The sequence below is a fragment of the Rhinoraja longicauda genome, chromosome 35, assembly GCF_053455715.1.
Source record: "Rhinoraja longicauda isolate Sanriku21f chromosome 35, sRhiLon1.1, whole genome shotgun sequence".
NCBI classification, from domain to species: domain Eukaryota; kingdom Metazoa; phylum Chordata; class Chondrichthyes; order Rajiformes; family Arhynchobatidae; genus Rhinoraja; species Rhinoraja longicauda.
Genome location: NC_135987.1, coordinates 17,526,842 through 17,553,644, shown reverse-complemented (window position 1 = coordinate 17,553,644; position 26,803 = coordinate 17,526,842). Strand labels below are relative to the sequence as shown.

Sequence of the window (26,803 nt, the reverse complement as noted above, 5' to 3'; positions counted from 1 at the left end):
TGAAAGATGTACATTCTCTCTCTGGAAACATCTATAATGTTCATCTGTACAAACAGGGCATTCACAAACTGTGAACAAACAATGTTTTTGTCTTTCTCTCCTTCCCTGCATTTGCATATGTCAAGTATGAATAATCTTTTTTTTTAGTTAGTTGCAAATTCCAGCTCTGCAAATCTAACCAATTTGATAGAGATGGTACAAGCTGTCAGTTTAATTTCCATTGCAGGTACATTAGACATTATCACAAGGGCTTCATTGATGTTTTCACATAATAACAGGCAGAATTCAAAACACGAACAAAGAATTTAAAAAAAATTTAAAGTCCCTTCAGCAGAGGGATGATGAATCACTCAATTGTTTCCAATTTGTCCCATTTATAAATAACAAAACATGCTCACGCACTTCTAAACACTTGAGCATTAGTCCTCTCTCTCTCTCTCTCTCTCTCTCTCTCTCTCTCCCTCCCTTTCTGGAACGGAGCAGCTGCACAACAGGAAAACTGCATCTAATTATTGCACAACAACCAAATCATCAAAGACCTCTTTAAAATGACAAAATTAAGACTTTTACTTGAAAGATTTACCTGCAAACATCATACACCCAAGGGAATTGGATTGAATAGATTGTTCTTTAAGGAACCAGCATGGACTTGATGGGCCAAATGGCCTCCTGTGTTGTAACAATTCTACAACTGAACTCAATCACTACACTTTACAAAAATAAGCATTTGCTCTGGAGTCCATTCCAGTCAGTGCAGTAAATCAAGAAATGAATGATAAGCTCACACACATTGATTTGAAGTTCAGAAATAAATTAAACTCAAACTTTTTACTGGTGCCCTCTCGTTGATAGTTTGGCACTCAGTTGTGAAAAGCAAGAGATACCCAAAATGAAATAGTTATGCTGTGCAATGTTATTGTGGCAGAGATATTCTGAAATACCTAGCCAGATATATAACAAGGGAGGAAGCCACTGCTAACACCAGGAACTCGAACAATAGGAGTCAATACTGTTAATGGAATTACAGTTGACAATTCTTCCCACTGTTTCTAAAGGCCACAAAGAATAAACGAAATACTCTCATTTTGTTATAGCACTGATTTCATCAATCCATCATTTTGTAAAGAGCTTATTTGCAAGATAAAACAAGGACATAAACAAAATCCATCAATGCCTCAGACTGCATTGTGGCCGCTCTATAAAGTGAAACATCTGCAGTTCTCTAAGCTTCTCTTTTGGTCTGTTTCCATGATGCATTTTGTGTCTGATGGCAGCACGGAGGTCAAACACCACATCTGGAAGCCTTCTCATCATCTCCTCCCATTGAGGCACTCAAGTGCAGGCTGTCAGTTACACCTGTTCTGACAGGTTTAACCTGCCTGACCCAAAGATATCCTCGGGGACATTAATTATAGAAAAAGCATGAGATGTTGGAGAAACAGTGCCAGGCTGGATGCTGTTCCAGTCCTTGTCACCTACTAATCATGTCCTGTGACACAGGGCTTTAGATGGTCAGGCTACTCATTAATCATCTGGCCTTAAACTTAAACTGTTTTCCTGAAAGATTAAAGCTTTAGACCATTTCTGTCCACTCCACCTGGCATTTGGAATCTTGTAAGTTCCCGGCACTATAATTTAGATCCCCAGAGACCAGTAAAACCTATTCATTTACCATGGCCTTGGCTTAGAATAGTTTGCTGCACGCAAGGCACTTTGAAACTCTGCAAATAAAATTCTTCAAGGACTTCAAAGAAAGTGACTGATGGAATTGTTTGTGTTTGGTAACTCACTTTGAAAGCAAACTGTTCAGTTTTATTTTGCGCAGCAATTATGGAAAACAAGTTTAATATTTGCACTTAAAATCATGAAACGCAAATATTTCATCAGTAACAAAATCATCTGTCATCCTGTCAGGCAAAAGCCATGGCTTTCAGTCATTGAGTGCAGACTAGTGCCCGCTAGAACTTGACCTACAACATGGGCCAAACAAGTTAAAACAGTGGCTTAAATCTTGCCAATGACTGGTTACCAGGTTACCAAACAAAAAGTTCTTGTTAACTGCGTCAGAACTGAGCCACAACAATGTCTGTCTCTGCACACAAAGAACAGTGTAGGGCTACTTTTTACTGTTGGTTGTATTTATTTCTATTCACAGATACTCTGTTGCTGGTCTGGACTGACAGTAGGTGGAAATGCTATCTTTCATTACAGAAAGTATAAATAGTGTAATCTATCAACACTGTCAATCAAGATGATTGATTACATGCTGTCATGAACGAGAGTGACATATTAGAAAAGTTTTGTTAACAATGCCTATTGCTAGTCCTCCTGCCACAGAAGCTGGTGATTAATGTGTTGTCAGCCTGTAATCCCACACCCCTGGCTAATGAGGCAGGAATTTATCATCTTTACAGAGTGGCAGATGTCAGAAGGAAAGGAATCCAAGTGCTGGAAACAATATACTTTTTCTTACCAAGTCTGACAAGTCTGACAGGCCCAAACCACAAAGAACCTTTGTGTAAGCACATACTCAATGAGGGACTTTCAACTTCGTCATTTTTTTTTTTGTAGTGTACCGCAAAGAAACAACTATTGCTCAAACAACACATAATAAGGAAGTACTGTGAACTGTGAACTCCCTTCTCCCAAATTCGGAAAGGGAAAAAAAAAAATTACACAAAGCCACTTTAGAAGGAGTCATATGACCTGGATCTGTCAAGCAAGCAAATATCTTCAAAAGGTTTTGGGGTGGAACAGAAAGTGCCAAAAGCAGGGCCTGAGAGGCATTGCTTGCAGATAGAACTGCTCCCTGTCAACAACGCCCACAGGCAAAATGTGCCACAAACATTAACAAAGTAATTTAATATGAACAGTGCTGGCATTCCAGAGTTAAAGGTTCCTGTTTATGAGCAGCTGGAACTTTCCTGATCATGAACACTGAAAGATGGAGTTACAGTGTGGGCTGAAGCAGGCAACTGAGTAATGAAGTGTGAAGTGCTTGTACGACAGTCCTCATTGCCAACAGTCACATGATATTCCACAGCGACTGGACCCCCATGTCAAAAATAAAACTTTCACAACCGCAATGTCGTACAAACTACCAGCAGAGCTGACACACAGCGCAGGAAGAATATCTAGTTTGCAAGTACTTGAAAAGATTAGCCTGTTGAGAGGAATATGTTAAGAATTCCAAGAATTTTACAATCTTTTCTTACCATCATTTTACTGCTCTTCAGAAACAAAGGCAAAGGATAAGAAATACCTTTTCTGGAAGAGCAACGTGGTTTGGACTCTTATCTGGAAGTCTCAAACTAAAACTTCCCACTGTGTCAACCATCTTGGACATGGCCCAGTTTGAGAGAGTGATAGAGTTATACAGCATGAAACCAGGCCCTTTGGCTCAACTCACCCATGCTGATCAAGTTGCCTCACTAAGCTACTCCCACTTGCCTGTGTTGAGCCACATACTTGCAAACCTTTCCTACCCATGAACCTGCCCAAGTGTTTCTGAAATATTGCAATTGTACAGCCTCTACCTCTTCCTCTGGCAGCTCGTTCCATAAATGCACCATCCTCAATGTGTGTAAAGGTTGGCGATTGGTCTCTTTTAAATCTACCCCCACTCACCTTAAAACTACTCCCTGTAGTTTTGGACTCTTCTACCCTAGGAAAATGACTGCAGCCATTTCGCTGCCTTCCACCATCCTTAGAAATTATGTGATTTGCCTTCACACATCAAACAACTGAGTAAGACCAGGTGATGGCAAGAATAAATATGCACCATCGATCAATCTGACACAAGCAGCCTTCAGGTTATTTCAATGCTAACTTTTGTGCAAACGGTGGAACATGGCTTTGGAGGCACCTGCTCGGACTGATCTGTGGCCAAACCGCAGGGAAAAGGAAGATCAATGAAGGAAATCTGAAGAAGGGGTCAAAACCTGAAATGTCACCCATTCCTTCTCTCCAGAGATGCTGCCTGTTCCGCTGAGTTACTCCAGCATTTCGTGTCTAGCTTTGGTCTAAACCAGCATCTGCAGTTCATTCCTACACATCAGTGAAACACTTGTTGAATTTGCAATCCTGCCAGATGCCAGATGGCCAATGTCGAAGGACAGGACATAATGTTATCTAACCTTGCACAAGGGTTTATTTCAGGGAAGTTGATCTGCAGAGCTTATCTGGTTTGGCCTACACTCAACTACAGATCCGCCACTGTGGTTCACTCTTAACAAATGTCTTACTTCTGGGTAAACACAAGAAAGGCAATAAATGCCAGTTGAGAGCACACCACCACAAATCTATGGCTCGCAAGGCCTCCTCCAGTGTTAGTCTCCAAGCAGGACCACCTCTTTAGATGGAAAACAGTGTGTTCCATGGACACAGTCTGTCCTTGGGCGAGGCCTTCAAACTCAATCCAAACACCAGGTGGTGAGATTTGCATTTGTTTCTCTACCCTTTGGTCTGATGTTGTGCCCCAAAGGAATTGGGCAGTGCAGACTGATAAAACATTTAAAGGTTGTATCTGCTACACAGACTTAACAATAGAGTCATGCAACAACAACCAGCACAATGTTCATGTCAACCACGAACAACCCATTTACTTTCATCATAGAGTTAGTCATACAAAATGGAAACAGGCCCTTCAGCCCAACTCATCCATACCATTGCAGCTGATCCCATTTGCCCTTATTTACCCAATATCCCTCTAAACCTTTCCTAAGGGTGGGAAGAGGAAGGTTGAGGTTTGTTCCTAAAATTGCAGAATTTAATGTTCGTACTGTGTAGGATGGAACTGAGGATGCTGGTTTAAACAGAAGATAGATGGAAAAAGCAGGAGTAACTCAGCAGGTCAGGCGCTGCCATAGTGCTGTTGCTCTAGATGTTGTGAGATCAAGGTGCTGTTTTTCTCGTTAGCTTGTGGCCCCACTCAGCTGTAGAGGCAGCCCAGGTCCGGAAGGTCAGTATGAAAATAGGAAGGGGAGATCTAGTAGGCCTTGGTGGACTAAGCACATGTTCGGCAAAATGACTGCTGAGCCTATGCTCGATCTCGCTGATGTACAGGAGGCCACATGGGCAACAGCAAATGCAGTAGATTAGATTAGAGGAGATGCATTTGAACCTCTTTCTCATCTGTAAGCATAGCTGGGGTCCCTGGATGGATGTGAAGGAGGAGGTTTAGGGACAGGTGTTAGATCTCCTGTAGTACCCAGGGAGGGGGTGGTTTCAGTGGGAATGGATGAATGAACCAAGGAGTTATGGAGGGTCTGGTCTCTGCCGAAAGTAGAAAGGGGTGGGGGATGAGAAGATATGACTGGTGATGGGGTCACGTTGAAGACGGGAGAGAACGATTGTTGGAGACAGAGTTTGGTGGGGGCAAAGGTGAGGACCAGGGGAGCTCTATCCTTGTTCCATCTGGGGGAGGGGGGTGCGACAGCAGATCTACTGGTTACAGAGGAGAGGGATTTATCCATGACAGAAAGAGGGGGAAACCATGTTTACTAAAGAAAGAGGACATCTCGGATGTCCTAGAAAGGAAAGCCTCATCTTGAGAACCGAGGTGGCGGTGATGGAGAAATAGAGACTAGGGGATAGAGTCACCTTGCTGTGTTCTCCAGAGATGCTGCCTGACCTGCTGAGTTATTCCAGCACTTTGTGTCTTTTTGTAAACCACCATCTGCAATTTATTGTTTCTCTATGTGGATGACTATGTATCCTACTGCCTCTCAAGAACTCATTCAACTTGGTGAGATTCTAACATAAAGTCAAGCTGCTGGAAGACACAACAGCAATTTGGCCAGCTTTATTTTTATCCAGAGAAGTCTGAAACCTAATCAGAACAGCGCTGTTTTAAAATATAATGGCTGACGTATTAAAAGGTCTTGCAGTAAATCATAGGATCTGGAGGAATTATTAATTCCTTTGCAAAGCCCAGATTCACAAAAATCTAAATCTCTGGTGGGTTACTGGGTAAAAATTCAGAACTGCTTGTGCTCACAGAAATAAGTCAATATTCAGTTACTTTAACAAGATTGCAATATATGCAAGTCAAATTTGTGGAGAAACAAATGCTGCTCAATATAGCGCTGAATTATTAAATGCATTGGACTAACAAAGGCCAAGTTAATAAATCATTGCCATATTGTAGAATATAAACTGTGCAGTTGTTTTACATATCACCCAGAAAATAAAATAAATGATCACATTCACAACCACCTTTGGCCAAAAACGAGGCTGATGGAGAGACAAGTTTAGCAAGTGTATTGTAGCAGCTTTAGTCAAACACTCAATAGCAAGCTGATTTCCAAAATTAAGTCGAGTTTGTCCTGACACGAGTACAATTTCATGGCACAAAATAACGCGAGTATATATTGTGGGATTCCCTGGATTTTAGTGTAAGTCCAACCCCTGATCCATGAAAGGTAGACACAAAATGCTGCAGTCAGGGCCGTCTTAACGCATGGGCCTGATGGGCACTTGCCCGGGGAGCATAGCTGATCTGTGTATGTTAAGTGACTTGCAATAAATAAATACTACTTTAAAAATGTAGGTTCAATAAGTGCTTTTTTCGCAACATTTTTGGTCACTAAGTGCTTTTAACAGCGATCTGTAAGTGCTTTTCGCAACAATGTAGCACCCTAAGTCCATCGCTAAGTGCTTTTCGGTAAGTGCTTTTCGCCGGCATGACGGGGGGGGGGGGCTGGTAGGGAAAGGGGGGTGGGGGAGAGTAACGGTAGGGGCCCCAGTACACTGCTTTGCCCGGGGGCCCATAATGCTGTAAAAACGGCCCTGGCTGCAGTAACTCAGCGGGACAGGCCACATCTTGGGAGAGAAGGAATGGGTGATGTTTCGGGTCGAGACCCTTCTTCTGGTCTGAAGAAGGGTCTCGACCCAAAACATCACCCACTCCTTCTCTCCCGAGATGCTGCCTGACCCGCTGAGTTACTGCAGCATTTTGTGTCTACCTTCGATTTAAACCAGCATCTGCAGTTTTTTTTTCCTACCCTGATCCTAGAAGCTGAGCTGTTCATAGAAACTAAACAGACTTGGAAAAAAAAGTAGATCCCTCTGCACATCATTTATCTGTAGCTTTCATCATTTGGATAACAGTCTGCCTTATAGATTCCTCTTTCTGGAGTGCATGACATTGCACTTTCCCACATTAAATTCCATTTGTCAAGTTATCATGACATCCTTGTTCAGTAAGGGACCTTCACACTCTGGGGTCATGGAGTTGGAACTGTCCACCTCTTCCACTTTAATGCAAACAGCCTGCAACACTCTCAGGAGGTCAGCTGTGCCCAACATCTATGCTCCTCACATCTTACCTCAGGAAGAAGCATCTGCCTGGACACATCAGCCAATTTGGGGCTTCTTCCAACTTTTTCCAAGCAAATTACTGGCGGCATGGTGGTGCAGTGGTAGAGTTGCTGCCTTACAGCGCTTGTAGCGCCAGAGACCTGGGTTCGATCCTGATTACGAATGGTGTCTGTACGGAGTTTATGCATTCTCACCATGACCACGTGGGTTCTCTCTGAGATCTTCGGTTTCCTCCCACACTCCAAAGACGCAGGTAAATTGGCTTGGTACAAGTATAAATTGTCCCTGGTGGGTAGGATAGTGTAAGTGTGCAGGGGTCGCTGGTCGGTTCGGACTCGGTGGGCCGAAGGGCCTGTTTCCGCACTGTATCTCTAAACCATTAGTTCTGCTCTCTTTAATTGGTTTCCCCTTTTCAGATATTTGCCATAGATTTGTACTTCCTTCCATGACTGAAGTACAAACCAACAAAGAGTGGTTCTGGATTAATAATGACATCAGAAAAATATTAGAGTCAGAGGTCACACAGTCATATAGCACAGAAACAGGCCCTTTGGCCCAACTTGTCCTTGCTGACCAAGATGCCCTGTCTAAGTTACTCCCATTTGCCCATGTTTGGCCCACATCTCTCTCAACCAATCCAACAATTAAAAGACATTTGGAACAGTTCATGGATAGGGAAAGTGCAGATTTAGATTTAGATTTAGGGGTGCAGAATGGAAAAGGGCCATTTGGCCCACCGAGTCCATGCTGGCCAGAAATCACCCGCACACTGGTTCTATCCTGCACACAGGGGACAATGTCCAGAAGTCAATTAACATACAAATCTGCACATCTTTGCAATACGGGAGCCATAGCACCCCGAGAAAACCCACGCCATCACAGGAAGAACATACAAACTCCATACAGACAGCACCCAAACCCAGGTCTCTGGCGCTGTACGGCATAATTCTACCGCTGTACCTCTGGTTAGAGGGGCAGGTTGGGCTGAAGGGTGCGTTTCCATGCTGTTTGACTATGACTCTATTTCTCCCACTGCACTTGCTTCAACCAATTCCAACAAAAAAAAAAGAAACAATCCATATATTTATTGAACATTAGAGGCACTGAACTGCTGCCACATTTACTTAAATAACAGCAGTCACCGCACTACAAAAGTAATTCACTGTGTGTAGTGCTTAGACAATTCAATAAGATGAGGCAATAAATATCTACGATTGTTATATTTGTCAAAGATAAATTTTGTGTTTACACGTGTTTGGCAAACAAATCAAATTTACATCAAATATATATTTATATATATTTAACCAGAATCAAACGGCTTGGTGTTATCTTACCTCTGGTTTGTCATTTTATTACTAAATTGTTTCATGAAAATGCTGAACATTCCAGCGGATAGTAGTAAGTGAATCCAGACTTTTGAACAAGGCCAAGGCAATGCAGAACAATGTAAGTGATGTGCACTATAATATTACACAGACCTGTCATCTCACTCATTTTGGTGTAAAAATATAATCTATTTGGATGTATCCCACACTAAAACATAAATACACAATGATTTGTTTAAATAGATTGTGATTTGTCACGCTCCTTTTGGATATTAATCTGAATCTGACTAAGGGAAACTCTTTCACATGCTGGAGTAACATCAGTTATGCAAAAACTGCATAAACAAGGAGACATAAGTGCAAGTATTCAAGACAAATATCAATTGCAACCTATTGGGACAGATGCATCTCCAGATTTTATTCATATGACTCAAGGCAGTGCATTATGTTAGTTACCATTCTTGTTATTTTGTACAAAAATTCTGAATGAAATGCTTCTGAAGTATGAAAAAATAATTTTGAACCACAGATAATAATCATGAGCTCGTTAATACGTATGATAAGAATGGAACCCAATGTCCAGACGACTGTCATTGTTTCTGGACAATCTCCTGCATAAGATTGAGTTGTCTATCCAGCTATTGGTCATGAACTACAAAAGTTTCAAAATCCCAATCAGATACAATTCCAAAAAAATAAATTAGCCTGTGGTTTGATTCTTGTAAGCGTGAACGAAGAACAGCAAAGCGCAGGAATAGCCCCTTCGGCCCACAACATCTGTGCCGATCATGATGCAAGATAAACAAATCTCATCGGCCTACACATAATGCATATCTCCTCTACTCCCTGCATATACATGTGCCTGTCTAAAAGCCTCTTAAATGCTACAATCGGATCAGCCTTTACCACCACCTCTGGCAGCGAGTTCCAGCGACTCTCCATTTTTTGTGCAAAAAACCTGCTCCGCACATCTATATACTAAAACTCTCGTTTGTTATCTTGTTCAGCCAAAACAGTACACGATAGTGCGACAATTTTAGGCCCACCTTACTTTATTTGGACTTTATCGGACTATAATGGACTAGAACGGAGATGAGGAAAAACGTTTTCAGTCAGAGAGTTTTAAATCTGTGGAATTCTCTGCCTCAGAAGGCAGTGGAGGCCAGTTCTCTGAATGCATTCAAGAGAGAGCAAGATAGAGCTCTTAAGGATAGCGGAGTCAGGGGGTATGGGGAGAAGGCAGGAACGGGGTACTGATTGAGAATAATCAGCCATGATCACATTGAATGGTGGTGCTGGCTCGAAGGGTCGAATGGCCTACTCCTGCACCTATTGTCTATTGTCTATATAATGTTATATCTTTGCACTAAATTTTGTGTCCTTTATCTGTGCATTATGGATGGTTTGATTTTATTCATGTGTAGTTTAGTTTAGTTTATTGACACGTGTGTGGAGGTACAGTGAAAAGCTTCATGTTGCATGCCATCCAGTCAGCGGAAAGACAATACATTGAGCCGCCCACAGTGTACATATACAGGGTAAAGGGGATAATATTTTGTGTAAGATAAAGTCCAGAAAACTCCAATTAATGATAGCCCGAGTGTCTCCAATGAGGTATTGGTATAGTCTTTTCTTTGACTGGATAGCACACAAACAAAAGTTTTTCACTGTACCTCATTATGTTGCAAAAATAATGAACTGAACTAAATCTATGGCTCTCCAGAGAAAACAATCCAAATCTGTCCAACCTCTTGTAGGTACTAACCCCATTACCCAGTCAACATTCTATCCTTGTCATCCAACCCCAACAAACTACAGGGTTATTTCAAGTTTAATATAAATCTAAAGGTCAATTGTCCTAACAAACATTTATGGTGCAATATATATAACACAATGACTGTATTAATGCAAATTAGATCAAACTGGACCAGTAAAAATGAGAGTTTTACATCAATGTCAGCGCTGACAGAGTCAGAGCAGATTACACATGCGTCCGTTCTTCCCAACTACCTATCCAGTGCCTCTCCTACGAAAATCAAGAAAGAGACATCAGACCCAAGCGTTCTGTCCGAATTTACCTTTTCTGAACTAGTGCTATTTCGAACCGAATGAAATCGACTGCGTTAAACCCATGTTGGAGATCAAAACTCTCATTTCTCCCACCAAAGCATAAACCACTTTGGAATAAAGTATTGGAACATTTGAAAAAAGGGATTTTATTAATGATTCCGTCATTTTTGCATGCGACAAAGAAAAGAAAGAACTTATGTGGCACTTTTGTTGCCAGTTGCTACACAGCCAAGGGAGAATTTTCAAAGTGTAGTCATTTTTGCAATATTTAGCAACGTTGCCATTTTCTTTCTGCGTTAAAAAAAAAAAAGGATATGTAGCATTTAATTTTGGAGTGGAAATAAATACACTCACAGCAGGGCATGCTTTCATTTGTTCCCAGCTGGAAATCTAACTTTTGGTGCCTGAGATGCTGGATGGCGGAACTTGAGGAACCAATTTACAGCAGTCATAGAACATTTACAGGACAGAAACAGCCCCTTTGACCCAACTTATCAATGACAACCAAGATGCTCCATCTAAGCTAGTTGCATTTGCCCCTGTTTGGCCCACATTTCTCTAAACATTTCCTATCCATGTACCTGTCTAAATGTCTTTTAAATGTTGTTATAGTACCTGCATCAATGACTTCCTCTGGCTGCTCGTTCCAAACACCAGCTATCCTCTGAGTTGTCCCCAAATACATCATCCCCCTCACACCTTATACCTCTGTCCTCTGGTTCTTGATTCCCCAACCTGGGAAAATAACTCACTACATTCACCCTATTCCCTCAAGGTTTTATACACCTCGATAAGATCACCTCTCGATAAGATCACATTTAGACAGGTACATTGCAGAAATTATGAATTCACAACTTGTGCAAAACACAGTGCTGCAGAAACTTAACTGGACAGTCGGCATCTGGAGAGAGAATGGACAGGTGATATTTTGGGTTGGGAACCTCCTTCAGAATGACGAATCTTTGAAGAAGGATTCCGACCTGAAACATCATGAACGAATGAATGAATGAATGAATGAATGAATGAATGAATGAATGAATGAATGAATGAATGAGTTTATTGGCCAAGTATGTGCATATACAAGGAATGTGCCTTGGTGCTCCGCTCACAAATGACAACACAAACATACAGTTAACAATGAAGAATAAAGCATAAACACATCAAAACAGTAAGGATACAACATTACGGTCTAAACATGTGGGTGAAAATAAACCAGAGCAAAAAATAAACTGCAGACTTTGGTCATGTGTTCATTTCCCCCCACCGATGCTGCCTGACCTGCTGAGTTCCTCCAGCAGTTTGTTGTTTAACAAGCACAAAATAATAGACAATAGACAGTAGGTGCAGGAGGAGGCCATTCGGGCCTTCGAGCCAGCACTGCCATTCAATGTGATCATGGCTGATCATTCTCAATAAGCATTAAAATGCATGATTTCCAAGTCTGTACAATGCTGACAATGTGTCAACCTCTGGCACAGGGGGAACAGACCCTATTTCCGCGTACCTCAAAGGTTTTCCAAGTGACAGCTGTTTAGCTTCTGTGCCTTGCTGATCTGCAAGAGTATTATGCTCTCAATGATTGATACAATTATTATCTGCAACATTGCCCTATATTGAAATAAAACTTTAAAGATGTTTGGTGTAAAGCTTGTGCTTTTCATCTTATACTTCGATGGATATCCAGTCTTATTGCAGTAAATTAAACATTGCTTTTAAGCAAAACTAGATTTTGGATTTTGGCAATGCATGAAAATAAGATGATATTTCAGGAAGGAGCGTACATGAGTAAAGTTGCTATTTTGCCATTACCCCAATGCTTCATAGTTAGTGCATGAGTCTTGAGAAGGCAATTCAATTAGAAGCAGCTTCTACTATCTTTGTTGTTATTGAACTGATTGCTTACCAAATTTTATTTCTCTACTAGATCAAGTGGACCCATTGGGCCCAAACCTCTCCTGCATTGGTGCAGCACCCTCCCCCCTACCCTCCCCCTTCCTCCCCTCCCTCCCTCCCCCTCCCCTCCCCCTTCCTCCCCTCCCTCCCTCCCCCTCCCCTCCCCCCTTCCCCTCACCCACCTTCCCCTCAATCCCACACTCCAATCCCCTCAACCCCCCTTATCCTCCATCCTCCCCCCTCCCTCCCTCCCCCCTCCCTCCCTAGGAGATAGATTTAAACTTTAAAATGTGAATAACTTTAAATATATAACACCGATTTCAATGAAACTTCTTCCATTAGCACCAAAGGGACGAGTTCAGGAACAAACAAACAAACGAAAGTTTTAGTATATAGATTCACAAATCGCACAACATATTAAGTTCATAAATTCATGTGAATTAGGGCCATTCGGCCCATCAAATCTACTCCACATTTCAATCATGGCTGATCTAACTTTCCCTCTCAATCCCATTCTCCTGCCTTCTCCCCATAATCCCTGACAACCGTACTAATCAAGAACCTATCAAACTCCACCTTAAAAATACCATTGGCCTCCGTAGCTGTTTACGGCAATGAATTCCACATTCCAACAGGTTCAGTAGGCAAGATCTCCTTTTCACAAAACCATATTGACTTTAGCCTATTTTATCATATTTAATCATATTATAATCAATAAGAATATAACATTATTGCTTTTGATTACATTAAGTAAACTTTTGTTGCATGCCGTATAGGTGTTTAATCATCTAAAACATGTGAGACATGTAGTCACCAAACTTTGAGAAAACTTTAAACTCGATACACTTTCAAAATAGTTTTCTCACATTGCTTGAAATGTAAAATTATCTGTGTAATGTCCCGAACCTTGTACTTGCATTTTTCAGCCGATATTCAACATCGTATCAAAGTATAACATACACTGCCTGGGGCTGGATATTAAAACGCACGTGTGATAAAAAAATTTACCCATTGTAATTATTTTTCCAGTCATTAACAATGATTACTTTAGCTGCACCCTGTTCTGAAAAATATCCTCAATTCGTTTTAATGAGACTTTTTTTTTCTCTTGACGTTATTCTGAATTTGATCTATGATAATGCACATGTACCCAGAATACTTGTATAAAAAGAATGTTTTGAAAAAACTTAGACAAATAATGGAATCTTTGAGTCTAAGTTTGTTTTGGAAAATTTGGAAACCAGATGATGTTCTGTGTCAGAAGAGCATCTTTAATTGAGAAGAATGGCCCACATCCCTCTAAACCTTTTCTATCCATGGACTTGTCCAAATGTCTTTTAAATGTTGTTATACCTGCCTCAAAGACTTCCTCTGGCTGCTCTTTTCATATACCCACCAACCTCTGAGTGAAAAAGTTGCTTCTCAGGTTCCTATTAAATCATCCACTCACACTTAAACCCATGTCATCCAGAGAGTTGTGAATCTGTGGAATTCTCTGCCACAGACAGCATTGGAGGCCAATTCACTGGATGTTTTCAAGAGAGAGTTAGATATAGCTCTTAGTGCTAACGGAATCAAGGGATATGGGGAGAAAGCAGGAACGGGGAACTGATTTTGGATGATCAGTCATGATAATATTGAATGGTGGTGCTGAACAGAAGGGCCGAATGGCCTACTCCTGCACCTATTTTCTATGTTTCTATGTTTCTCTGTCTCTGGTTCTTGATTCTCTGACCCTGGGTTAAACTACTTTGAAAAATTCCTTGAAGTTATTACAGTGACAAACAGTATAAGAAAATAACTGCAGATGCTGATACAAATCGAAGGTATTTATTCACAAAATGCTGGAGTAGTAGCATCTCGGGAGAGAAGGAATGGGCGACGTTTTGGGTCGAGACCCTTCTTCAGACTGACTTCATTCTGGGAGAAGTCACTGTCAAAATAGAAAAGCATGTCTTCAAAGTTTTTCCAGTGTTTGCATTCAAGTAGTTCCCGTGCATTAAGATTTATTGGTCGACTCCGAGCCTTCAGACTGAAGAAGGGTCTCGACCCGAAACGTCGCCCATTCCTTCTCTCACGAGGTGCTGTCTGACCTGCTGAGTTACTCCAGCATTTTGTGAAGAAACAGTGACAAACAGCGTGCAATTGCTGAAACATAATTTCATCACCAAAGAAAATTGAAGTCCATGATGCATGTTGCACCACACTAGGTGCCGAGCAATATTATAAGGTCATCTGGGAGACTCAATAATCAAGCGTTACATCTGTGGTGAACCAAACTTGTCACCTCTCTGGGTCTTGTGGAAGGGTAAATGCTGGTGACAGGTTTTCAAACCAGATCAATGAGCTCACTCTAATGTACCCCTGGTGAATAACCTGCCATCACCTGCTCAGACACAACTAATGGCCACTTGAGTGAGATACAAGGTTATAGATATCGAGGGAAAGTTGAAAATCAATGTAATCGGGAGAGAAGAGAATTAACACACTAAAGATATCTGAAAGGTTGTCCGCCAACACTAGTCCTCATTTGCCATGAGTTAAAGAAAGCTGGCTTCATTGGGCAAGCACCTCAGTTAGTTTGTTCTTCATGAAGTGACCTTATTGCAAATGCTTCCAAGGATGTAATGAATAATTTGTTTGGATCACATCCTATTTTAGGCACAAATATGCCTATGTTGATTTGATGTCATAAATTTAATTGCAGCTATGTTTGGGCATCAGACTCGGAGTCGACCAATAAATCTTAATGCACAGGAACTACTTGAATGCAAACACTGGAAACATTTGAGAGACATGCTGTTCTATTTTGACAGTAACTTCTCCCAGAATCTGCACATGGTGTCTTAATACAGAGAATGGATGTAGAATTATAAATGTAGGAAGGAATGCTGGTATTCACCGAAGATAGACAGAAAATGCTGGAGTAATTCAGCGGGACAGGCAGCATCTCAGGATAGAAGGAATGGGTGACGTTTGATCTGATTATAATTCGACATGGAAGGAATGGGTGACATTTCAGGTTGAGACCCTTCTTCAGTCTGAAGAAGGGTCTCGCCCCGAAATGTCACCCATTCCTTCTATGTAGAATTACAATCAGATTAAATGCATTCATTCCGAATGGCTGCAAAAAATGCACTTGATCTGGACAGATTCTGATACTGTGGAATAATGTTTGCTCAAGTATGGAAATCTCAAAATTCTAGTCAACAGAACGGCATTCCACATGAATCATTTCAATCATTAGAGTATTTGATGGGTGGAAGTACTATCCATTACCATCATATAGCCATACTCTCACCATATCTGTGACATTCCCCACACCCCACGAGACGTTTGAGTGCGTTGTTTAAATTAAATACATAAAGTCAGTGCGGAAACAGGCCCTTCAGCCCATCTTGCCCATACCGGCCAACATGTCCCAGCTACATGAGTCCCATCTGCCCGCATTTGGCCCATATCCCTCTAAACCTGTCCTATCCACACGTTGGACAACCCTATAAATGGTTGGTTCTTCCATATCTCTCCATCTTCTGCCCCATATATTTAAAACTACCCTACATGCTTGTAAAATAAATGTATTCCAAAACTGCAGCAATGCCTTAGTCCCAGTAAAGATGTGCAGCTAGACAACAATATAATATCACTCTGAATGCAGTCCATTTCCAATGCATCAGTCTTCAAAGATTATTCTGATCAATTCCACTATAAGGCTATACTTTTCAATTATCCTTCTCTTGGTTCCAGGAACTAAACAGTCAACAGTTCACATGTGCAGCCCAGATACTTGGAGTTAGTATTGGAACACGCATTGTAATGAGTTGCAGCATACAAAGAGAATCATCTCAAGTTACTCGCACTTCATTACTTTCCACATACTCATGTCTAACTAATATTTAATTGTGTTTTTAAATGTTAAGTGTCGGCATTCACTTGGATCTGGGTGATCCGCTTCTATTACAAGAGGATTTGAGGACAAGCCTAGAGAAGTGTTCTTCCAATTAAGTGGGCCCCTTGCATCTGGAATGTTGTGCACTGCTCTGGTCTTCCTACTCAAGGAAGACTCTGCATGTGATAGAGGGAACTGTACCAAAGGTTCACTGGATTGATTCCTAGGAGTCGCAGCACTCAAAGCGAATCATCTCAAATTAATCTCACCATAACTTTCCACATACATCTAACTAATATAACTTTTAATTATTAACTTTTAATTGACACTGCAGATTTTTGAGTTTAGTTTAGTTTAGAGATACAGCACAGAAACAGGCCCTTCAGCCCACCGAGTCTACACCGACCAGCGATCCCTGCACATTAACACTATCCTATACACACCAGGGACAATTTTACATTTCCACCAAGCCAGTTAATGTACGAACCTGTACCCCTTTGGAGTGTGGGAGGAAACCGAAGATCTTCAGTGTCTGAAGAAGATTCCTGACCCAAAACGTCACCTATCCAATCCCTCCAAAGATGCTGGTTGACCAGCTCAGGTCAAAGTGCTACTCCAGCACTTTATTCCTAGGATATTGGATTTGTTGTGTAAAGAGAGATTTAAAAAAAACTGGGCCTTTGCTCGCAAAGTATAAAATATCTCATACAAACATTCTTAAACAACATGATAGATGCAGAGTCAATGTTTCCCCTAGCTGGGATGCCTAGATTCCATTCGATCTTCTCAGTGCTTTGTGTGCTGACAGAAAGATGCCAGAACACCCAATTAATAAACATGCTTGATACGTGGCTGGAAAACTATATAATGATGTTTAACTTTTTAAAGGTGTAAGGTGTATGGTGTCCAGGCACGGATCATCACAAAAAAAAGGAACTAGATTTTCTATACTCTGTTTATCCACTCATTTTGCTTAATTTCTCCTTATACACAAGTCAGCCATCTCAGGAGCCAACACAGTGAACCTTCACTGCACTCCCACTATTGCAAGTTTATTCTTACTAAACAGGGACAGTAGACCTGCACACGATATGCAAGCTGCAGTCTCTAGGGTCCTAGATAATTTGAGCAATGGATCTCCACTCTTGCATTGAAATCTTTTATTAAAAGGCCACCACACCGCTTGCCATCCTAATTGCTCGCTGCACTGCATGTTAATTTTCAGTGATTCATGTGAACAAGGACACCTAGGTCCCACTGAACACCAATTCTCACCACTTATAAAACACTCTGGCTCTCTATTCCCACTAAGTCAATTCCTACTGAGACATCACTGATATAATATTACATCGCAGTTAATGAACAAAGATGGAAGGACAGTAAAACACAGCATGGAAACTGGAATCCTTGTTGGACATCCAATTTCCTAGTCAGAACATAACATGCACTAATCTTGTCCCCCTGACATCATGCTGCCACTTTATGAAAAGGATGACCACAGCCAATAAATCTCATGAAAATCACAGTCAATGGGCCAAATTATTCCACTTTGCTTTTTTGGATAACTTTAAATCTGAGTAAGCAATTCCTTTCAGAAGAGCAGGAAAACAGATGGAAAAGGTGCAAGAAGAGGCATTGGATGGTAAACGTTGGCTGTGCGAGGGGTTTGACAGAGTGAAGACTTGTTTTGTTGATGATTGTCCAGATCAACAAAAGAACTGGCTCAACTACATACAAGCAGACAAAAACAATCGACATATTATTTCATTTTACATCTTGCTGCATACCGAGGTAAACAAAGCAATTCCTTAAACCAGGGAAGCTGGAATGAATCTTGGTCACGGAAAATAATGCTTTCAGTACTAAATCACAAGAAGCATTAGGGTGAACCATGCAATTAATTAGTTTAATTTAGCTCATTTTAAGATCCTCATTTGGCAAGCATAAGGGTATGGGTGGGAATTGAAATTTGCCAGATTTTTGGGGGGTTTAGGCAAATGTTTTGTGACAAACAGATTAATGAGCATTTACAGATTCATGCTCAGATGATTATGGGGTGGTGGCAGAGGGAAGATTGAGATTGGTTTATTGTCATATACACAAGGGTGCTGTGAAATTCCTAGTATGTATGAAGCTCAGGATACACAAGCCAGACAATAAGTTCAACAATTAATGCACACCACGAATGCTGAACAGCAGAATGGTGCAAAGACTGTTGTACAATCTGAAGTAAATCAAAAAATAAAGCAGAGTGCAACAGTGGAATAACCAAGTGAGGTAGAGTTAAGAGTAAGATAATGAGGCAACACGCCCGAGAAAGGAGTAAGGAGGAGGTACCGTAATTGGTTCAAAAGGATGAGAGCCATGGAAAAGAAGTTCTTCTTGGGACTGGATTCTGGGTTTGCAAGCTCCTATATCTTCTTCTTGTTGGTAGAAGAGAGGAATGGAAGAGGTTGGCAGGCTTCCTTGGTGATACATCCAGTCTTCCTGATGCAGACCACTATCAAGGTGGAAGGAGGCTGGTCTGTGTCCCACTTGCCTTCAGTTGCACACTCGTGGATAGACAACTCATAGTTGTCACCTTGCAGACCCTTCCTCATTCTCTCAGAATTTTAACCCTATCATCTCTCGGGCAGAGCCACATCCTCCGAGGGAGAGAGATTCACTTTATCAATCATATGGAACCAAAGGCAGGTTGCGTGGCCACTTTGCTGAACAAGTTTGTTCATTTCGGACACTCACTTTCTGCTTGTCTCAGAATTTGTGCCATTTTTTTCATTTTCACATTTCATGGAATCACCTATCATTTTAATTGACTGTTAATACTCTCATTCATGAGGAGTGTGGATTTTACATGACCAATTTTCTTCCAATTCAGTCATGATTCGGTTTACCTGGGGTATCACCAGATTCTGGTTCTATTCCAGCTCAATTTGAAGAGGAGCATGTATTATTTCCTGAGCAAATGCACTTACAAAAAAATATATTTTCTACAAAACACTTTGTTGCACTAAATAAATGTAGACGCATAAGGGGAGTCACACCTCAGTTTACCTAGTTTACAGTCCACATTCCCCAGACTCGTAGAATTTTTAATGATCTGAGATTTCATTCTACTTACACCAAGATTTATGTAGATTCTTCTACAAGGCAAAATACCCTGAACAGTTTCTCAAAAAAATTGGCAAACTTAACAAAGATCCATTTAACATAAACTATAATCTTTTTACTTCCTGGCTTGTTGCCTTTAAGACCAATTCCATTTTAATGATTAAAACATTACTTTTGCCAGACGCAGCCCATGCCCTTGAGGGAACACCATATTCAAAGCTGCATGTAGATAGAGGAACGAGGAAACCACAGTTCTAAACCTTTGATAATTATCCCTTCATTGGTGACAGTCAAATTGACAGTCAAAGCTTCCCTTTATTCCTTTCACTCATATCATATATATACAGCCGGAAACAGGCCTTTTCGGCCCTCCAAGTCCGTGCCGCCCAGCGATCCCCGCACATTAACACTATCCTACACCCACTAGGGACAATTTTTACATTTACCCAGTCAATTAACCTACATATCTGTACGTCTTTGGAGAATTGAGAGCGGCTGCTTTCTTCATCAAGAATAAATATAGTTAGTGCTCCTTCAACTGTCCTATCATCACTATATACACTGCGTTTTGGGTCACACAGCATGGAAACAGGCCCTTCAGCCCATCAAGCCCATACTGAGCATCACACACCCATTTACACTTGCATTGATTCCATTTTATTCTCCATTGTGTGTTCTAACGTCTGAACCTGAGGAACTCTCCAAATGGTCCACCTGCAAAGTGAAGCAGCACTAATGGACCAGGTAACACTTCGGCCTGGCGATGGACTCTGTTTGGAAGCTGCAGTGTGCACAGCTGCCGATAATATACATGGACAACACACATTTCCGTACTGGTGAGTAAGGCAAGGCAGCGCCTTTACCACCTCAGACAGTTGAGGAAATTCAGAGTCTCTCTGAGGATACTTCAGTGCTTCTACTCTGGGGCTGTAGAAAGCATCTTGTCCGGAAACATCACAATCTGGTTTGGGAATAGCTCTGCCCAGGACAGGAAGGCTCTGCGGAGAGTAGTGCGTTCGGCTGAACGCATTATGGGAACTACACTCGCCCCCCTGCAGGACCTATACATCAGGAGGTGCAGATCTAGAGCCAGCAACATTATGGGGGACCCCTACCACCCCAGCAACGGACTGTTCCAGCTGCTACGGTCAGGCAAACGCCTCCGCTGTCACGCTGTGAAAACAGAGAGGATGAGACAGAGTTTTTTTCCCACAGGCCATCAGGACTGTTAACTCTCATATCACCAGCGACTAATTTAATTTACTGTATTAATTTATTTTTTGTGTTACAATTTTTTTTTTCTCTATTCTGTTTTGTAGTTTTAGCACAATCCGCAGGCGTTGCCACTTTCATTTCACTGCACATCTTGTATATGTATGTGACAAATAAAGTTGACTTGACTTGACTTGATTTGCATTTGTACAGAGCTGGAGGCAGTAAATCCACCTGCAGCTCCACCCATGACCTCACCTCTGAATCCAGCTGCCACTCTGTTATATTGAGACCAATGGAACAGATCCAAAAGACGTGCGGGTTTGCAAGCTAATCGTAAATTGTGCCAGTATGAGGGGACTGGATGAGAAAGTGGGATACCACGAAACTAGTTGAACAGGGGTCGATGCTTGGCATGGACTTGGTGGGCCGAAGGGCCTGTTTCTGTACTGCATCTGTCAATGAGTCAATGAAATGCACCTTCTACCTGGTCCCTCAACTCTCCCAGAGACTCTCCCTGGTGCTTCTGAGCCGATTTTGCCCCATTTATTTGAAGAGGACGATAGACCTGCACTGTAAAGATAAGCAAAGATAATTGACTTTGCTTTTTAACTTGATTTTAATTAATATTTTTAATCCATTTACACAAGGTGAATGTGGTTTTAAATGAACATTACATTTTTAAAGTGCTTTAATTAATATTTAATTTTATTCAAGTTTCTAGCTCTCTCTGCCTACATGTATGTAGGTTAATTGACTGGGTAAATGTAAAAAATTGTCCCTAGTGGGTGTAGGATAGTGTTAATGTGCGGGGATCGCTGGGCGGCGCGGACTTGGTGGGCCGAAAAGGCCTGTTTCCGCGCTGTATATATATGATATGATATGATATGATATATGTGGAAACAGTGGTAAAGGTCATTGCTAACAAGGACAGTCCATTGGCCATCAGGGCAGTCTGATGGGGCAGCATAGTGCATCGTGTGTCCACCTCACCATCTCTGCGACCCAATTTGATCCTGACCTCCGGTGCTGTTTATCTAGAGTTTGTACGTTCTCCCTGTGACTGCATGGGCTTCCCCTCCCCGCCTCATCCCAAAAACACATGACCTGGTTTGTTAACAGTAGGGTTGCCAACTTTCTCACTCTCAAATAAGGGACAAAAGGTGCCCCAATGACCTCACACGGCCAGCGGCCACGTGCTCCCGCTCCACCAATGGCGGCCGCCTGGGCCGGGAGGCGAGTTGCTACGCAACCTCCGTTAGGCACTGTCCGAGCCTACAGCGGCCCCCGGGCCTACAGTGTCCGGGCCTACAGTGTCCGGGCCTACAGTGTCCGGGCCTACAACGCCCCCCGGGCCTACAGCGCCCCCCCGGGGCCTAATATGGGATAAGGGCAGTCGAGTACGGGACAAACCAATATATGGGATGTCCCGCCTTAAACGGGACAGTTGGCCACTGTAACTAGCTCTTGGTGAGCAGGTGAGCAGCAGAATGTGAGAGGAGTTGACGGGATGTAGGGAGAATAAAATGGGATTAGTGTAGATTTAGCATAGAAGTGTGTGTGCTTGGAGGGCTGAAGGACTCGTTTCCTTGCTGTGCGATTGTGACTCTTACTTTCCACCAGTTGGCAGAAAGCTTCACCTCACATAACGGTCCAAGCAGGATTTGAGGAGCCAAGGGCCGGCTAAGGTGAGCGTGACTGTCAACATTACCAAAAATATAAATGCAAACCACAAACCGGATAACGCTTACTTGCTCCCGCCAACGTCATTTTCATCATTGTGGTAATACCTGTTAAATGCATCTTTTTTACACAGTCTAGGCACTGGATATTCCATCTCTGTTCACTGTCAACTATTTGAACTTGGAAGTTTAACGTAAAAACAAGGATCACCAAGAATATATACCCTTTGTCTCATAAATGCCACAATGTCACACGGAGGATAAAAAAAACGAAGTTTGTCAACAAACAGCAAAAAAATATCCTATTATGCTCTGCCAGTGAAATCCAATTACCTGCAGGTTTGGACACAGCTGCAGTAATTGGTGATCTGCACTTTTGGTCAGCAGACAATTGGGATGATAAAGGCAATTAAACACAAAGACTACACATGCCCTGCAGAGGTTATTGTGCCTGCCGTATCAGAGCTCATCAATTTCAAAATAAGAAGAATGGAAGCTGCCTCCTTATCTCTTCAACCGCAGAGGCAACCAAAATATTAGTGAGGTGATCATAAGGTAAATTATGTCAATGGAATGACAAATGCAGGCTTTGCAAAAATGGAGAGGAATAATTACAGGCCCAGAATATAATTGAGCAATTTGATTGTCCTGTACGTGAGCTGTCGTTTTGATGTGAAGTGCTGTCACGCCCTGTAACATTACTGGGAACAGACAGGCCTCATCCACTTTGATCTACGCTTAGGCAAATGAAATGAGGTCAAAATGTGGTCATTAAAATCTCCCTTGTGTGATTAAAGTTTTTTTTAAACTTTAACAGGAGATTTAATTTTTTTTTTTTAAATCACGATAATAAAGAACAGGAGGCAACAAGCTGGAAAGGTTGATGAAGATGTTAGCCCTTCTTTTAATAAAGCTGGGCATAATTCTGCATGTGCTGATTGTGCATGATCAGCCATGATCACGGTGAATGGTGGTGCTGGCTCGAAGGGCCGAATGGCCTACTCCTGCATCTATTGTCTAAATAAGAGAACACATGCACATTTATGCGACTTGATATCATATGTATGTATGTATATATAGTTTGTATGCAGGGATTCTCAGGTTAACAGAGATGTAGGTAATATTGATAGCTATAGAAACATCAATTTTCCTGAACTGTTTTTGTATTTGCATGCAGCAATTAAGAAAGATTACACAGTCTAATCTCTGGATACTTTACCAGTTCTTTGGGTTTCACCACTTTCATGAAGACTCCCCGAGTGCTTGCTTCTCTTTGTTCTTTCTGTGTGACCTTCCTCGCGTCCAAGAACTTCAGGTTTGGCAACTTATGAAGAATGAAGAACCTGGAAAAGGAAGCACGAGAGAGGTCTTAGTTAATAATGGCCGTTCTTCTCCCAGTAGCAGGCCCAACTGGGGAGCTACAGGATGAAGGAAAACTATATATTAGAAAGAAAACAGTGGAAAACAGGTCCACACTGTCTGGTGCAGAAAACACCAAAGAGATTGGACACCAAAAGATAAAAAATGGAACCTGCAAAGAAACCTTTGACGTCAAGCCTCCTGAAAATATAAAAAAGAAAAAGGCATTGAAATTTTGCCTTTCTCGACACCAGGATGCCCCAAAGGACATTTGAAGCATGATATGGTGACAATGCAGAAACACAGTGACTAAACTCTACATAGCAAGAGCCCAGAGCATTGAAAAAAATAAGATAACGGTTCTGATTAAGGAACAAACGTATAATTTTTTTTTTAAATAGTGAATTCCCTGAGTAGCACCATGGGACGATTGCAACCTCCCAGTGGGGGAACTTGGAGTTTTTGTTAAGCATCACGTCCAAAAATCAGACCTCAAACAGTGCTGTGTGGTCTTGGTATAACACTGCATGATTAGTTCAGAACATAAACCACAGCTTTCTGACCCAGAGCTGAGAACGCAACCTCAAATCGAGCATCAAATTCAAAGAGAAAAATATCTAAAAATCTGGTAATATAACTATTAACAACATAAGTAGGAAGCAAAGTCACATTGCAGATAAGTAGTTGTAAATTGTTTTATTTCACAAAACCATGAGCAGTCGAAATTTGATGAGAGTTTGGCTACAAGCAGAATAATACTATAATTTTCCCTGTAATTTGTTGATGAAAAGATGTCAGCAAAGCTTGCTGAGAAGTCACAGCAAGGCTAACAGGATACCTGAGACAGGGAAGGCAACTGTGTCTCCTCGTTCCTTTGTCAGCACATATGACGATTAAACGCTCAACTCTCTTGAAACAGATTGCATATTCTAAAATTTGTAGCAAAGCACTGAGATTGACGTGGATTAAGAGCAGGTGTATTCAACTCGATAACAGGCAAAGAATATATGATATGAGAAATCCGAGTCGGAATGACGCAATCAGCACCAGGCCTTTCAGTCCTTAGTATTTGCAATGACCATCAAACACCAAAAGTCATAAGGTCATAAGAGATAGGACCTAAATGGGGAAAAACCCACAACAGAGGTCCTACATGCGGAATTTTGTCGGAACATCCTCCGCATCCAAAGGAAAACACCAACAAACGCATGTAGGGCAGAATTAGGTAGATATCCACTGATAATAAATATCCAGAAACGAGCACTAAATTTTTGGAATCACCTTAAATCTAGTCCCCCAGACACCCTCCAGTTCAAAGCCCTCCAAACCCAAGAGGGGAACTCAGAAAAGAGCTCCCCGTGTTAGTTGGTACTGAGACTAACTACCCCTATTCAGCTAAACCTTGACCAGTCTCAGATCAACACTGCTTTCCAATCACCAGTTAGAGTGAACCAAATTATTAAACAATGCAAAGAAACCTATCTGGAACATTGGGATAAAGTAACCAAAAGCCAAAGCAGATTAGAATGTTACCGTGCCCTAAAAAGAGATTACAAATCGGCAGACTATCTCTCAACTGTTAGAGATATAAAGCAGAGACAGACCCTCACCAAGTACAGGTTAAGTGACCACCATTTGGCAGTTGCAAAAGGAAGACAGAAGAGATCTTGGCAACCAAGAGAAAATAGAATATGCGGTCACTGTTTGACAGATGAGGTTGAAACAAAGGTGCACTTCCTCTTAAAATGTAAAAAATTTGACAAAGTAAGGAAAATATACTTTGAAAAACAGTCTGGCAACCCCAGATTTTAAAGAACTAGATGATATATCATAACTAAGAATAAGCCTTGGTGAAGGAAATACGGCACATCTTGGCACACAATACGTAACAGCATGCCACAACCTGAGAGACAATAAATGACCAACATGTACACATACACGCATACATAAATTGACACTGATTGACACTAAGAAATTTAATATTGACCTGGTAAACTTGTTACTTGCTGTACTGCTTACAACTGCAAGAACGAGTAGCAATCGATAAAAGCCTATAAATGTATTGCGTGTATATATATATATATATATATATATATATATATATATATATATGTACAGGGGCATATCTACCCATGCATTGTATACGTATTTATATTCATGCATTTTAAATATGTATGTTATGTTCTTTACTTTGGCAATATAACGATGTATCTTATCATGCCAATAAAGTTTTTAAATTGAATTGAAATTGAATTGATAGGGGCAGAATTAGGCCATTCAGCGAATCAAGTCTACTCCGCCATTCAATCATGGTTGATCTATCTCTCCCTCCTAACCCCATTCTCCTGCCTCCTCTCCATAACCTCTGACGCCCGTACTAGAGTAACTCAGCCGGTCAGGCAGCATTTCTGGAGAAAAGGAATACGTGATGTTTCAGGTCTTGTTCCTGGTTTAAGAAGACATTATTTTGAGAGATAATTAAGCCTTTCTGTCAAGCCAGTCATTCTGTTGGATGGGTGTGTTGCCACATGCCTCTGCAGTTTAATTTTGTACTTATACGAGGAACACAATTGAAGTGGCTGTCTGACACTGGCAGAACGCCAGACTCCAAGACAATGATCTTAAAGAACCTCGGCCGATTCAAGCTTCTGAGTACATTTACTTTTAAAACTCAAGACACAAAGTGCTGGAGTAACTCAGCGGGCTAGGCAATATCTCTGGAGAAGATGGATAGGTGACATTTTGGGTCTGGACCCTTCTTCAGCCCTGAAACATCACCCATCCTTCTTCTCCAGAGATGCAGCCTGACCCGCTGAGTTGCTCCAGCATTTTGTGCCTTTCTTCAGAGTAAAGCAGCATCGTCACTTTCTTCCTACTCATTTGCACTCATTATCATATCATATCATATCATATCATATATATACAGCCGGAAACAGGCCTTT

General features: G+C 41.5%; 1 protein-coding gene across 1 annotated transcript in view; it reads right to left on the bottom strand.

The window, feature by feature from the left end:
• The window catches only part of lrmda (leucine rich melanocyte differentiation associated), a 694,153-nt gene that overhangs the window by 217,144 nt on the left and 450,206 nt on the right, over nucleotides 1-26,803 (bottom strand). The window contains exon 5 of the mRNA XM_078428324.1: nucleotides 23,722-23,845. Coding sequence (XP_078284450.1) covers nucleotides 23,722-23,845 — 124 coding nt within the window. The remainder of the gene's footprint in view (nucleotides 1-23,721; nucleotides 23,846-26,803) is intronic.